We start from the raw sequence: 15,185 nt of genomic DNA, 5'->3' as shown, positions 1-15,185 counted from the left end.
TTCTTTCTCACATACCATCAAAAAGGAAAAGCTACCTATGATATGACATTAAAATGCAAATAAATCTGTTTTGTTGAACTGCTGATCTGAAGGGACACAGCTGTGATTTGAAGCATTTGTAAAAAGGCTGATATCATAAGCACCCACTGTCGCCTTTGCTTTTTCCCCCATTTCCTCATCTTACTTCTCTCCTCAGTCAATCTTTATTTATCACTATCTCCTGTATCCTGTTCTGCTTACTTCCTTAGGAAAGTAGAACAGATTTTCCTCAGTTAAATGTTTCAATGGACATAGCTCAGAACGGACGCCCCTACACAACCCCACCATAACCATTCCTCCTCAGCAGGACTCTCCAGAACCTGAATGATCCCTGTTTAACAAATGTCATTCCAAAGAATTTTGCACCTCTTTAAGTAAGCTTATATTTTAATATTTATACACACATGCACATGTGCATGCACGTGCACACACACACACACACACACACACAAACACTCTAAATAAATAAGGGCATGAAACTGACAAAGAACTTCACAATAGGCTTTTAGAAAATATAAAGTTCTTCTAGGGCATATAACATATTCTTGTTTATGCAATTTTTCTTGTATTTTATTAAGTGAAGACAAACCTGCAAAGCCATACTGAGAAAACGGTCTGTGTCAACATTACTACGAGTTCTTTGTCCTTCATTTATATGCTCACAGATTTTTCTAACCCCCTTTAGCGGAACATTTAACCAATTTTTGGCCTTAAGCTAACTGCCATGACACATTTATACACTCTACAACTATACTACAAACTTTGATTAGCCATTCTTTTGAAATCCTCCATTATACAATGCACAGTAGATTCCTAACAAGTGTTTCTTCATTGCAGGATCAGAAAACTACTTGTATGACCGTATTTAATATTTACTCTGTTAAAGAAACAACTAAGAAAAATGATCAAGGAACACACGAAAACGACTGTAGTAAGATTTTCCTTCTATACCACACTTACTCTTTTGACATAACATAGAGATTGTTTCATAATCTCTTCTGCAATACAGACTACCACAGAAACTTGAACAAATACACATACACACAAAAACACACACATAGGGGTGATAAATTCCTGTAGTTCAAATAAAGACACTAGGGAATAAGCTAAAACTCAGCTAAGAATGGTCATCAAACATGTACACAATTTGAAAATATTTCAGACAACAGGAAACACTGGTGGCTTTTCGATAATAACTCCCAAGAGTACAACATAGCAATTTCTATTTTCTACCACTTCTAACAGTACCTCTAATTGTACTTCAACTTTAAACCACAGAATAGGTGTGTCAATAACTACTGCTAAAAACTAAAAAAATATTTAAAAACACAGGACTTATAACCAGTTTAAACTTTTATCAATAACAATTCTCAACATCTACTTAACAAAGACAACAGTCTGATACCTAACTTCTTCCTGGGGAAGATTATTACTCTAGCTTTCATAATCTTAACTTATCAACACAGCAAACATTAAAACTGACAAGTTTTTAAAAAAGAATTAAATACAAATTTAACCAAAGCTGAAGTACCAACTGTAGAACTAAAAATTAAGGATCTAACCAAAAACATATTTCCTTTCAACAAATACCCCATTCTCTCTGCCTTTTATTACTCTAAATTCCTCTTTACTCATAACTGCTAGATTGGAAGAAAATACACTTACTGGGCTATACTTCTTTCTGGTCCTCTGACAGACTAGAGCCCCTTACTAACCAAAGCCAAAACAAAACAAAACAAAATATAATGGTAAAAAAGCTTTCAATCCCAAACAATAGCTCTCATTTATCTCAAAGATTATGTGATATAACAATAGACTAAGAAAATAAAGGATTTGGGACAACTCCTTTGGAGTACATTTATAAGGGACTGATCCCATAAACCAAGTCAGGTGAGCAGGAAAAATAGAGACAAGAATTGTGCCATTCTTCATCAGAAATGCAAAAATTCTAATAGTTTGTCTATACTAACTTCCTTCTGCCTTGACAAACTTACCATAGCCATCATGTCTAAACGAAGAAGGGTGTTCTCCCAAAATGGCTTGTCTCTGGCGACCCTTTCCTCTATCTGACACAAAAGTAGAAACAAGGTTTTAACAATTTTGACCCAAGTACTTAACAGAGTTCTCACATGGGAAACACCCATTCAAAACATCCATTACAATTCATAAGAGAAATGTGATTCCTGGTTAACGTTAAACATCCATTCATATCCAATTTAAATACAAACACCAAAAGTTTAAGAAAATAATTCTATCTAACAAATTCCACTTAACTTGAGAATATCTTTTTGGCAAATGCCAAATACAATCACACTTTCAAATTAAAGGAAAGAATGGATACTTTTCAGAAAGTGATGTACACAATGCTAGAGTTTGACACTGTACAGAAGTTTTTACCAATACATGTCTTTAAAACAAGCTTTAAGTGCAGTACTTTTGAAAGACAGTACCTGATGCATACTATTAGCTTCAACAGCAACACATTTTCAAAGTGGGCTTCTTTCAAGAAGTTCAGCATAAGCCAACAACAACCTGTATTACATGGTTTCACAATCAGTAAACACAGAGTATTTTGTATGTATATACACATATTTACAAACACCTACTGACTGGAGAACTGGAAACTTTCACATCACTGGTCCATATTGTGTCATGGACTGGCCATTGTCTATAGACCTTAACACCAGGCAGAACTAGAAGCACTCCCCAAAGTTTAAATATGCCAAGTTAAAGCTAACCAAGGGGGCTACATTATTGGACGAGAGTACTACAATACTCCTAAAGGATAATTTTTATGCTAACTACATTTTTAGGGAAGGCATGCCAATTTTCCCAAATCTGAGACATCAATAAAAAAATTACTTCTAAGTTTCTAAAATAGCACATCCTATGTTAGTAAATTTTAAAAATCATTGTATAATACTTTGGGAAAGTTTGCTGATCAAATTATGGTGTTCAGTAAGATTTTTTTTTAATGTATCTGAAGAGTCTGATCATTCTCATCTTTGAAAATTCAAAGAGAAAGGCTTTCTACATATCCTTAGTCACCTAAACAAATGAGGTTTATGGGAGATGAGAAATACTTTAATTTTCACTTCAGTCTACAGAAATATTGTTTTAATTACCTACTCCAAGTTATCATAGCACTGAAAGGGACCTAGGAGGTCATCTAGTTCAACTTTTATTCAGTGTTAAATTCTCTTTACATCATCATCCCTGAGACCATCAATTGGGACCATCTAGGCTCTGCTTACCCAACACTGGTAGCAAGGTACTCACTACTTTCCCTTACATTTTCAGTTAGTTCTAAATCATGAGAAAATTGATTTCTATATTGTACAGAAATTTGTCCTCTACATATATTCTACTCCATTTAGGGCCTTACTCATTACTTAGTCTTTCTCCGAGAACCCTTTCAGATGCTTAGAAGTTATTATGATCCTCCATTTCCCCAAAGTCATTTCTTCTCCAGTCTAAACATTCACAGTTCCTTCTTTCCATTACACAGCTTCCAGTATCATCATTTAAGTCTCACTCCTCTTCAATCAATCCAGTCTGCTATCCTATTCTGCTAACATTCCTCTGCTTAAGCATGCCACCAAATGCTAAATATAAGTCCTTATCTGATCTAAGAATCTTAAACCAAAACCACCATAAAGTCTTCATGGCTTAGTTTTACTGATATAGTTAACTGTGTGCTATAAAGGAAAGAGCACTGAATCAGGAATCATAAAATTTCAACTTAACTAGTAATTTGCTATATAATCATAGAAACAATCTTCATTCATAAAATGAAGAAGTTAGAGTAGATGATCTCCAAGGTATCTTTCAGCCAAACATTGTCATTACTTCGCTTTAATAATTTCTCTTCATAATATATTTCTCATGGTAATTTCTATTCAATAATTCTCTTTATTGGAAGCATTTACTACCTAATATAAGGTCACATAAAGAAGGGTGAGGAAGAGTCAAACACTGAATGTATCGGTCTATAAATAGTGGTTTGTAACCTTTCATGGATTCAGTCTGAAATCTGTTGGAAGCTGTGGACCTTTTCTCCCCCAAAAGATGCACACATACACAAGTGTTGCTTAACATTTCTGGAGGGATTCTCTGGAGTCTATATGAATTCTTTGCACTAAAACGTAATTTGAGCTGAAAAGAACTTTTTGAAATGAGGTTATATTTATAAAATCACTCTTTTTTTGGTAGAAAAAGTTATAATTCAGTTATCAATTTGAGTGGAAGTTAAAGTCACTACAAAAACAAAAACATAAACTGCCATATGATATTTGCTATACAGACAAGTATCCATCTGTAAGGAATTAGAAAACAATTATTTTCCCTTGAAAGCATAAATAACTAACTGTTTTACCTCCTTTAATTATATTTCCCTATTTAAATATATACCTTACACATTTCTAAACTTTCTGACTGTAATTCCTTGTATAAAAATCTAAGCTGGCTTTTGTAAAATTCAGACCTTTTAAAAGAATAAGCACTATTAAAATAAGAAGCATACCTATAAATGTTTCAAGAGACATTAAGAAAAATATAACCAAAACTCACTATTTCAAATTAGTTAAAAAAAAACACAAAACTGAATATTCAGTAACTGTAACTTAACAGAAGTGAGAGATTTCTCATCAACCACTTGTTCTGTTGTTTGAGTACTAAGGCTTTGTTTTTCAATACTGTATTCAACTGTACCAAGCCTCTGCCAAGCAGATTTCTGTGATAGTGAAAAATGTGGGGTCCAGCCAAAGCTGCATTACCAAACAAACCTGTCTGCAACCCCATGCATAAGGCAAGATGATTTCCTGAGAACTAAGAATTAAAGGGGCCAATCATCCAAAAGTCCTAAATATTCGAACATGCAAAGGATCACCACATTGTCTCATTTTTTCTTTTGGCAAGAGTACATGCACTATGGAGTCCCTACTGCCCAAGATATTGTGGATGCCATAAAAATTTTTCCTAGTTTACTGACTTCTACAGACATACTCATCTTGTTGAGTTTTTCCAACACATGGTTCAGACACTGATATTGTAGTTGAGATGTAGCCAATACTGCAGCCCCCTTGTTTTTACAAGATCCACATTTTGATTTGTATATTCCAGAATTGCCATACAGTTAGTTGAACAATTTTATCAGTCAAATCTATGCTCATGAAATCTAGCATTTATAAGTTATAGGTGAAAAGGCATCTCAAATGAAATGCTCCTATTTTCAGATTTATCAAGTTTAAATATATTCTACCTTGAACACACATGGTACTTCCACCTACATTTGAAATGTCAAAATTTCTAGTTACACAAATTAACATGAGTGATAACCTTAAATTGTTACAAAAAGTGACAACTTATAAACAGCCACTTTACAAAAATCAAACCACACAGAAAATCGTCTTTTACATATAATGCATCTTTTCATTATTATGTTATTCTATTCAATGTCCACAATTGAGGGGGAAAAAAGAAAGTAAACTTAAGTGCAGCAAGTATGCACCTTTCTAATCCTTTTATCTTTAATATCTGTGTGGATTGGTTGAGCATTATAATTCCCAAGACCTATAGATAAATTGGCCCTGGTTATTTGTCAATTAACAATTTGAATCTAAGCTGCTAACAGTTACAGCAACGGGCATTAAGATTTACAACATTGTAGATAAAATCTAGTATCCGTCAGTGAAAAGTTTTAAATTCTACAACTGAAACCTTAAGGGAAGTCAAACCAATATATACATACAACTTGAATAAATGGGCACAGTCTATCATGGTAGTCATCCCATGCAAGTCTGAAGTACTGTTAAGTGTCCTCCTTTAAAAACTTGGGGTGATGGTGCATGCAGTATGCAGTCAAGGTGAATTGCAAGTCTGAGTTTTTCAGAGGGCTTTTTGCTGATGCCGATGTTGTGCGTGATGAAGTGTAGAGTCAGCCTGCTGGAGTCCTCTATCCTTCTTAATGCCTCGTCCAGCTTGGGGGAAAAGTCCTTTCCATAGAGAAGCAGTGTGCAAGTTTGCAGTTTGTAAGTAATATTCTGAATCAGTTTCCTCTCCTCCAAAGAGAGAGAGCTGCTTGGAGAAATGCAAGTCCTTGAACTGCGGGCGTGCCTGTATGTGTGGGCTCCTTGTTGAACTAAATATAAATAACTCAGTACATACCAGTAAGGGGCACTAATGTTCAAGGTTCTTTTCCAGCATTACAAGGTCTTTTGCAACAAAAGCTTCACCAACAAGGTTTTCATCATTTGAATGAACTAGCTCATCTCAGGAAAAAGGACTCTAACTGCATGTAAAAATTCGACAGCAGATGTAAGTACATCTAAAATGTGTAAAATACTTACCTCGTCTTCCCAAATATGGTTTAGTGTAGTCCCAACTGTCATTGTCATTCCTAATAACATTTAGACGAGTTGGCTGTTAAGATTAAAAAGAAAGTAAGTTCAAATTGTATATCCAAAGCATATATATTTCTTTGGTGAAGTGTTGAAAAAAAATATTTACCCTTGCATATTCAATTTTTAGTGTGCAACATCCAGCATATATATCTGCTCCATTGAGTGCTGCTTTAGCTTTCTGGGCACAAAGAACTGATTCAAACATAAGCTCTATTAAGGAAATTTGGTTTAAGGTGTCCAAAATTTATCATTATTCACTCCATAAGAAATGGACTGAAAAAAATGAGAAATAACTTTCTCACTTCTGAAAATGCTTTACCAAATAAAATTTCTAGATGAATTTTAGTAGGAGAATTTATTTTTAAGATCAAGGGTACCAAAGAAAACGTAATACAACCAAAAGTACTTATAATGCATTAATCCTTCTAGGTCATCAGAAGTACTTTATAACCTGGGGTTTTGGGGTGTGTGGGAGGGAGCATGGAGCATGGTCCCATTCCCTAGCAAAGGCCAGCTTTCTATCTTGAAACAGGAAATATTTTACTCTTAAAGTAGGAAGAACAGGGCTGTCCAGTGGTTAGGACTCCACATGTTCACTGCCAAGGACGCGGGTTCAATCCCTGGTCAGGAAACTAAGATCCTGCAAGCTGCGCAAGTTGCATGGCATGGCCAAAACTAAATAAATAAAGTAGGAAGAACATTACAAAGAATCAATATAATACAAAAGAAATACTTGATTTTTATATATTTCTGAGAAGGCTGAGTTCATAATCTTTATCTTTCGTTTTACTAGTTTTTTAAAATTACTTAAGTTTCTAATTGTTAAAAAAAAAAAATAATAATAATAATAATAATCAGGGCTTCCCTGGTGGCGCAGTGGTTGCGGGTCCGCCTGCCAATGCAGGGGACGCAGGTTCGTGCCCCGGTCCGGGAGGATCCCACATGCCGTGGAGTGGCTGGGCCCGTGAGCCATGGCCGCTAAGCCTGTGCTTCCAGAGCCTGTGCTCCGCAATGGGAGAGGCCACAGCAGTGAGAGGCCCGCGTACCACCAAAAAAAAAAAAAAAAAAAAATCAAACCACAAAATTAGTAGGAAAAAAAAAAAGCAAAAACAACTTGCCAGAGTAAGCACCATAAAGAGTTTGCCATAGGGTTTCCCTGGTGGCGCAGTGGTTAAGAACCCGCCTGTCCATGCAGGGGACACGGGTTCCAGCCCTGGTCCGGGAAGATCCCACATGCCGCGGAACAACTAACCCCATGCACCACAACTACTGAGTCTGAACTCTAGAGCCTGTGTTCCACAACAAGAGAAGCCACCGCAATGAGAAGCCCGTGCACCACAACTAAGAGTAGCCCCCCACTCGCCGCAACTAGAGAAAGCCCGTGTGCAATAACGAAAACCCAATGCAGCCATAAATAAATATTTAAAAAAATTTTTTTTTAAAAGCGTGTGTTGTATATCCCAACCTTTTTCTATGCTTACACGTGTACACATACGTTAGGGGTTTTTTTTTAAGTATTATTTTTTAATGGGATTGTACTATATGTACTATTTTGCAACTTGCTCTTTTTACTCAATATATAACAAATTTAACATAGGGAAGCAGGTCTTACATAAACCATGACCATTTAAAAGATTCAACGAAGAAAGGCAAGAAATGGTCTTTTTTTTTTTTTTTTTTTTTTTTTTTTGCGGTACGCGGGCCTCTCACTGTTGTGGCCTCTCCCGTTGCGGAGCACAGGCTCCAGACGCGCAGGCTCAGCGGCCATGGCTCATGGGCCCAGCTGCTCCACGGCATGTGGGATCTTCCCAGACCGGGGAACGAACCTGTGTCCCCTGCCTCGGCAGGCGGACTCTCAGCCACTGCGCCACCAGGGAAGCCCAAGAAATGGTCTTTTAACTCCAACGTTTTGATGCTTCCAAGCTGCCTATTTTAAAGAGAGATTCAGAAAAGTCCATTTGGGAAAAATTTCAAAAAGGTACAAGTGAACATATTATTAAACAGTGTTATTTTTTCCTCATTAAAAAGGCAAAGCACGCTGTAAGATGAAACAATGGACTATTTTATGGTAGCAAGTTATTTTATCAAAAATAGTAAAATTCTCTGTGGGTACTGCAGTTTCATTCTTTAAATCGAAGACAAATAGATACAGGGGACAGTGGGGAGAATAAACACCACTCGTCTAGAAATGATTAAAGAGGAAAAAATAAGATCTATATTACACAGTATTCATACACATCAATAAAAAATTTACAAATAAAGGATATTCAACCATTGCTTGTATTCCATTTCTCTTGAATATAACAATACGTTGCACTTTTCCAACAGGATTGCATACAGTATATAAAACATCCTATGAAGGAAGAAAACAAGACTTCATCACGTTTTATACTTAGAAAAATAATAAAGCTATACTCTATTTTGTTTTACTAAAAAAAAACCTGTCGAGATGTCATTTCTGTTAAGTACTAATTAAACTTTTAAAAACTGTTACATTTTAATAAATCTAAAGTTATTTCATCACCTACACAATATACCCACATTAGAGAACTTCCAATGAACCATTTGAAAAGCATTACTTATTTTTAATCTCCTAAATGAATCCTCAATTTTTATTTTCTTAACAGGTACGTAAAAGAATCTCTGACAATACACAATTAATAAACCAAAGCTGTAATCATTTTGTTTTTTTCCAAATGTGACTCTGAAATGTTTAATACTATAATCGCTTAAATTACAATAATAAATATTTATTAAAGAGTAGTAGTAGAACAACTCAGTATTTATTTTCAAGGACAATGGCTATAGATAAAAGACCCAGGGAAGATCATTTATATTGAGTTAAATTTCACCAAACAAGATGCCTGAATCATCTAAGAGAGAACCCTAAATACCCACTTAGGAACAATTCTTCAACTTTCAAAATTTGAGTACCTACAATTACACAGCCACACCATTAGGTACTAAGGATACAGTAAACAAATCGGAGTACTTGTACTAGTTATATTCTTTCTCCCAAAATACCAAATACTGTAAATATATTAATAGTTTATTAATAAGTCTATATATATTACAAAAGTAAATAGATACATAATGTCTAACTAAATTTACATAGTGCCTTATGCTTTAAGTTTATGTCCAAATATCATATACCCTTACTAGAAATCATACTAAATGAAGTTCCTCTTATTGTGATATTTTATTCATTATAAAAATCCAGTGTCCTTATCACTAGTTTATTATTAAACAGCATGTGATTATCATGAAGTAGAAAACTGAACTGGTTCAAGAACATGAATCCTTTTACATTTTTTTTTTTTTTTTTTTTGCGGTATGCGGGCCTCTCACTGCTGTGGCCTCTCCCGTTGCGGAGCACAGGCTCCAGACGCGCAGGCCTAGCGGCCATGGCTCATGGGCTTAGTTGCTCCGCGGCATGTGGGATCTTCCCGGACCAGGGCACGAACCCGTGTCCCCTGCATCGGCAGGCGGATTCTCAACCACTGCGCCACCAGGGAAGCCCCCTTTTACATTTTAATATCACTTTTCTAAAGAGTGAAGAAGGGAATTTTTAGGTAAATCAGATAAGTTTTTAACAAGCTATCTCTAAACAGCTTATAATGATAAATGTATCTTACTGTACTATGGAATTCTGTCACTACCTAGTAGATGCTCTTAATACATGTACTGGCATATTAGAGAGAGATTTCTTGGATCATTTCTACCAAGTCCGTCTAACGCTTTATTAACAGAAAGAGAGTTAACACTGATGTTAATTTAAAAATTAAATGTGCTTATTTAATTATGACAACCGTGCTTCTGACCTTTTTATAGCTTCAGTGCTCACCATGTCTTTGTTCATTAAACTTGATAGTCAAAATTAAAATTAATTTAATAATTCTTTTTAAAAAATCCACTATTTTCAAATATCTATATGGCAGTGAAGAAAACTACAGATTAGTCACTCAAGACAAATTCCAAAATCACTTTTAATTTAGTCTTACTAAAATACATACCACCGTAATTGGATAAAGAGGATTCTGAATTGACAGCAGAAGAACTTTGTTGCCTCCTGATGGATCATCAGTATTTCCTGGCCGAGTGATCCTTTTGCTTGTAGAATAGTTGAAAAAAGCCTGCTGACCAGCTATGTACACGGGTTCATCTGCAGCAAATGTCACACATTCTTTGGCGCTATCTATGTTCTCAAATTCCACTAGAGCCTGCCGCTTAAATGGCATCATCATCACATAGCTGAAAGGGTGATTGGGAAAGAATAATATAGCAAGTTCAATTAACATTATTTTTTTCAATCAAGTAAAAGCAGACTTTAATAAAAATGTCTCAAATCATACAGATTAGTAGTCTTCACTACCTGTATCCAATATTAGTCAACTCTTAAATTATCCAAATAAATTGTGGTATACCAGGTAGATGGTACATATTTGAAACCTCCTCCTCCTGTGATTGAAAGCTTTTAACTACCTCATGCCCTCCTCAAGCACAATTCTGTTACCAGTTGTTAATAAGGACATCCAGTTTATTCCTCAGGCTGCCACTTCCAAGCAGCATTAGAAAATACCTAGATACAGAAATCAGCAGAGAAACAAGAAGATCCTACTGTGTAGCACAGGGAACTATATTCAACATACTGTGAAAAACCATACTGGAAAAACATATGAAAAAGAATATATATGTATAACTGAGCCACTTTGCTGAACAGCAGAAATTAACATAACACTGTAAAGCAACTATACCTCAATTAAAAAAATTTTTTTTAAGAAATCAACAGAGATAAAACTCAAGAGAAGGTTAGCAGATGGGTCTCCTCGACAACAGAAACTACCACCTCTATTGAATTTTGCAAGTAAGTAAGAGCCACACTAAGAAATGACTACACTTCCATTTGTCTTACTAAAAACAGAGAACCAAAAGACAAAAAGAAGCAACTACAAACAGACCAAATTTCATACAATAATCTCCTCTAAAATTCTTAAATATTTTTAAATATTAAAGAATCCATAAAAAGATATTCACTAGAATATGGTAATCGTGGATGCTATGGCCAAGACAGTGAAGTATTTACTCTTCATTTTATACTCTTTGGGAAGGGGAATATATTTTAATACATGGAATGAAAAATAAAGAAATGAAGGAAGGAAGGTTAGCGAGAAATCAGAACATATGGATCAGAACAGGAAAACATGTCCTTTATTCACAGGAACAAGGACCTTAAAAATATTTTAAAATACAATCAATGTGCTTTTAATAATAGCAGAAGGCCAGAGAAATAACATCAGCTCACGTACTCAGTGACAGCACTGCTTCTCAATCAGGCATCCAGGACCAACCACTGAACTTCAAAACCTAGCAAGTGTTTCTTAGTAAGAAACAGACCACTTTGTAGCCTGGCAAGTTATGTAATTTCTTATGAATTTCAGCTTCCTCTTTATACAACTGGGAGGATTATCATCAAGATTACAGTTCCTGCATACATATTGCTTGCCTTGCCTCATTCATCTTTACATCCTCAGAATCTAGAAACAGAGCCTGGCACATGGCAGGTATTCAATCAATATTTGTTGGTCTATGAGGCTTATTAGCTCTCTCAACCCACATCATTCAAAATTAAAGTATAAAACACAGAAACAATAACGCCTGGGATTAGTTTATAAATGCAAGATATAAATTCCCAGAGAGAAACATTCGTTTTAGAAACGCAAACTCCTAGCTGAAGTTCTAAAGTCTTGCATACAAAAAAATAGAAAACCCTGGAATCAGGTCTATGCTAAAGAAATTAAGGAATAATAAATATTCTCCTCTCACAAATATGTTGTTTTATAGCTAAATGATATCACCAAGTAAATATGTTAATAATGCCCTTTGGTGCTTTGGAAACACAGAAAAATTATAAAGGCCCCCAAATATTTAAATTCTTTATTGGCCTATTAAAATAGACTCACCTGTTTGTAGTAAAAAGTGCTGTCAATAACTACTATAAGTAAACTAGAAGCACAGAGCTAAAAGTTAAACAGGTTATCCAGGAAAAGTGGCATCATATGAAGATAGGGAAGGCAAAATTTGAATGTCACAAAGACATTTTGGAATCCACTTAAATTGTTTGGCACAGAATTTTTAAAAAAATTTTAAAAAGCATTAGTATGAGAAAGACTGGAAGACCAAAGAGAGAAAAAATAAACAAAAAGTCTAAGGAACATGGTAGGTAGGGTGGGTACTTTCAACTTATAGCTTAAAACATGTTTACTAATTTTTAAATAAAAACAGGAGGAAGCAAGAGATTTACTACACAAATTAGGTCCCAAAAGTTTTGTTTTAAAATTTAAACTGGTATAGCTAATCACTACCTAGCATCCTCTCCTTTAATAAGAGGGGAGAAGGGAGGAAAAGAGACTCAGTATATATTTCTAAATATTATTTTGATTAAATAAAGACAAATAAAATAGCAATTTTATTATCCTGACACAACCATTCTCAAGATCTTGTTATAGTTTCTTCTGAACTTCTTTCCTATACATCTAGTTTTTAAGTATCAACTTACTATATATTGAACTCGGTGACTCACCTATTTAAGACGAGCAGTTTCTATACAATCTTTATAATTCCCCCCCACACACACACACTAAATAAATCAACAAATAAAAAAATAGGGAAAGGTTCTATAAATGCAACTTTTTTTTTTTTTTTTTTTTTTTTTGAGGTAGGTGGGCCTCTCACTGTTGTGGCCTCTCCCGTTGCGGAGCACAGGCTCCAGACGCACAGGCTCCGCGGCCATGGCTCATGGGCCCAGCCGCTCCGCAGCATATGGGATCTTCCCGGACCGGGGCACGAACCCGTATCCCCTGCATCGGCAGGCGGACTCTCAACCACTGCGCCACCAGGGAAGCCCTAAATGCAACATTTTGAAGCAAAACACCTACTCCTCATAGGAGGCTATTCAAGGCTCTTTTAGCTTTAGTAGCAGCCACCTCTTATTCAAGATCATTCCACACAACTGAAACTCCTATTATACATATTTATTCCAATTAAGCTCGTAATTATACACTAATTTGTTCCGATTATTTCATGACTTTTCTATCCACATAACTACCAATCTTGAGGACAGAACGATGTACTATGCAAATTAACTAAATGAAATTCATATATGGAACACATTACCGTAGACTAAGTATGGAACAGTATAGAGTCTAAAACTGGGACTTCCCTGGTGGCACGGTGGATAAGACTCCAAGCTCCCAGTGCAGGGGGCCCGGGTTCCATCCCTGGTCAGGGAACTAGATCCCACATGTGTGCTGCAACTAAGAGTCCACGAGCTGCAACTAAGGAGCCTGCCTGTCACAACTAAAACCCAGCACAACCAAATAAATAAATAAAATTTTTTAAGTATATAAATAAAATAATAAAAATGGACTGGCCACTCAGAAGTAATTCAAATTACTTACAAACTTAAACAAATAGTTCTATTTCTTTAATCCCCAACATTCAGGTCATGGTCATAATTAGCATCAAAATATCAAAATAGTTATTATTTCCCTAAACTTTCCAACTGTATTTGCTCATCAACTTGTTTTCTGACATTGCTTTGGTATTTCTTGGCTCTAAGAAAATAACTTAAAAAACCCTAAATATATAAGAACAGAAGAAAGTAATAATTCAGAGATAACCATCTTTTTATAATTCCATGAGACAATGCACCACCTAGAAGGTCCTTATAGTGACTGGGTTAGACTAGCAACAACATGCAAGTCTAAATAAATATAGTCTAAGGAGTCTACTTCAATACTATGTAACTGTCCAGACAAACTTAACTTCCAATACCCACTCAAATGACTAAGAAGTGATACAGTTATCTTAGTGATACTTCAAGAAATGGGCTTTTTTAATGCCTGTGTAGATTTCCAATTTGTACCTCCAAGGATCAACAATATGTTAACAGTGGTTTCTGAGGTACATAAGTTAAGGGTAACAAGTTTGCTAAGTCATCCATCTCTCAATGAGGTCACCAAAGAAATTAATTAAAAAGATCCCATGATGGAAGGTAACACAACCCCTACTCCTTTGAAGCAATGATTCCTCTGGTGGAACCTCTGATCACTCCCTACCCATCTATTTATTCACCATCCTTTCAATACTCAAAACTCCACATAAATTTTTATAAAATTGAAGCAATCAAGAGATCTCAGCAAATATATTGAAATTTCTCTACTTATATATTATGACTTAGTCTGTGTCTGCCTATAACAAAAACCCCAAACGTACTCATCAATGGAAACAATAATAATAAAGTAAACTCTAGATTATCCATACTAAGAAGAGAACAGCCAGGCATATTCCAAAAATAATCTAAAAAATGTTTTAGGGTGTCTATTTTTGCAGCAGATTCACTTTTCTAATTATATATTTCATTTAAGTCAATATTCTTAAGTACACACCAGCTGTGGAAAAAGGAGGAGCCTGAGTGAATGCAAAACACAAAAGGAAGACAAGCTAGGATAAAACACTGACACTCAAAAGAACTCACAGCAACGGGCACCTAAGCAAATAAAGCCTATCCTTAATTTACCTACTTTTCATTGCCAACTAATTCTTAAATAGTTCAAAACAAACAAAAAACAAAACAAAATCAGTATTTTAAGTACCACTATTTGAAACTCTGAAGATAAAGGGCGTAATTAACTCAATGGTTTAAAAACAGCATTTAAGAAGGAATCATGGGTTCATTTGAAAATC

At 35.3% G+C, this 15,185-nt stretch overlaps 1 protein-coding gene across 4 annotated transcripts in view; it reads right to left on the bottom strand.

The window, feature by feature from the left end:
* HNRNPLL (heterogeneous nuclear ribonucleoprotein L like) overlaps window positions 1-15,185 on the bottom strand; it is a 39,504-nt gene that overhangs the window by 10,858 nt on the left and 13,461 nt on the right. The window contains exons 3-7 of one of the 4 annotated variants that reach the window (XM_059078821.2): window positions 10,454-10,691; window positions 8,713-8,793; window positions 6,547-6,648; window positions 6,387-6,459; window positions 2,034-2,105 (exon numbers count right to left, since the gene is read on the bottom strand). In XM_059078821.2, coding sequence (XP_058934804.1) covers window positions 2,034-2,105; window positions 6,387-6,459; window positions 6,547-6,648; window positions 8,713-8,793; window positions 10,454-10,691 — 566 coding nt within the window. Of the gene's footprint in view, window positions 1-2,033; window positions 2,106-6,386; window positions 6,460-6,546; window positions 6,649-8,707; window positions 8,794-10,453; window positions 10,692-15,185 lie in introns of all 4 variants that reach the window. The other 3 variants (XM_059078822.2, XM_067007764.1, XM_067007763.1) reach the window with 3 other exon arrangements.

This window comes from Kogia breviceps, chromosome 11, assembly GCF_026419965.1.
Source record: "Kogia breviceps isolate mKogBre1 chromosome 11, mKogBre1 haplotype 1, whole genome shotgun sequence".
Classification (NCBI taxonomy): Eukaryota; Metazoa; Chordata; class Mammalia; order Artiodactyla; family Physeteridae; genus Kogia; species Kogia breviceps.
This window is presented reverse-complemented; position numbering and strand designations above follow the sequence as displayed.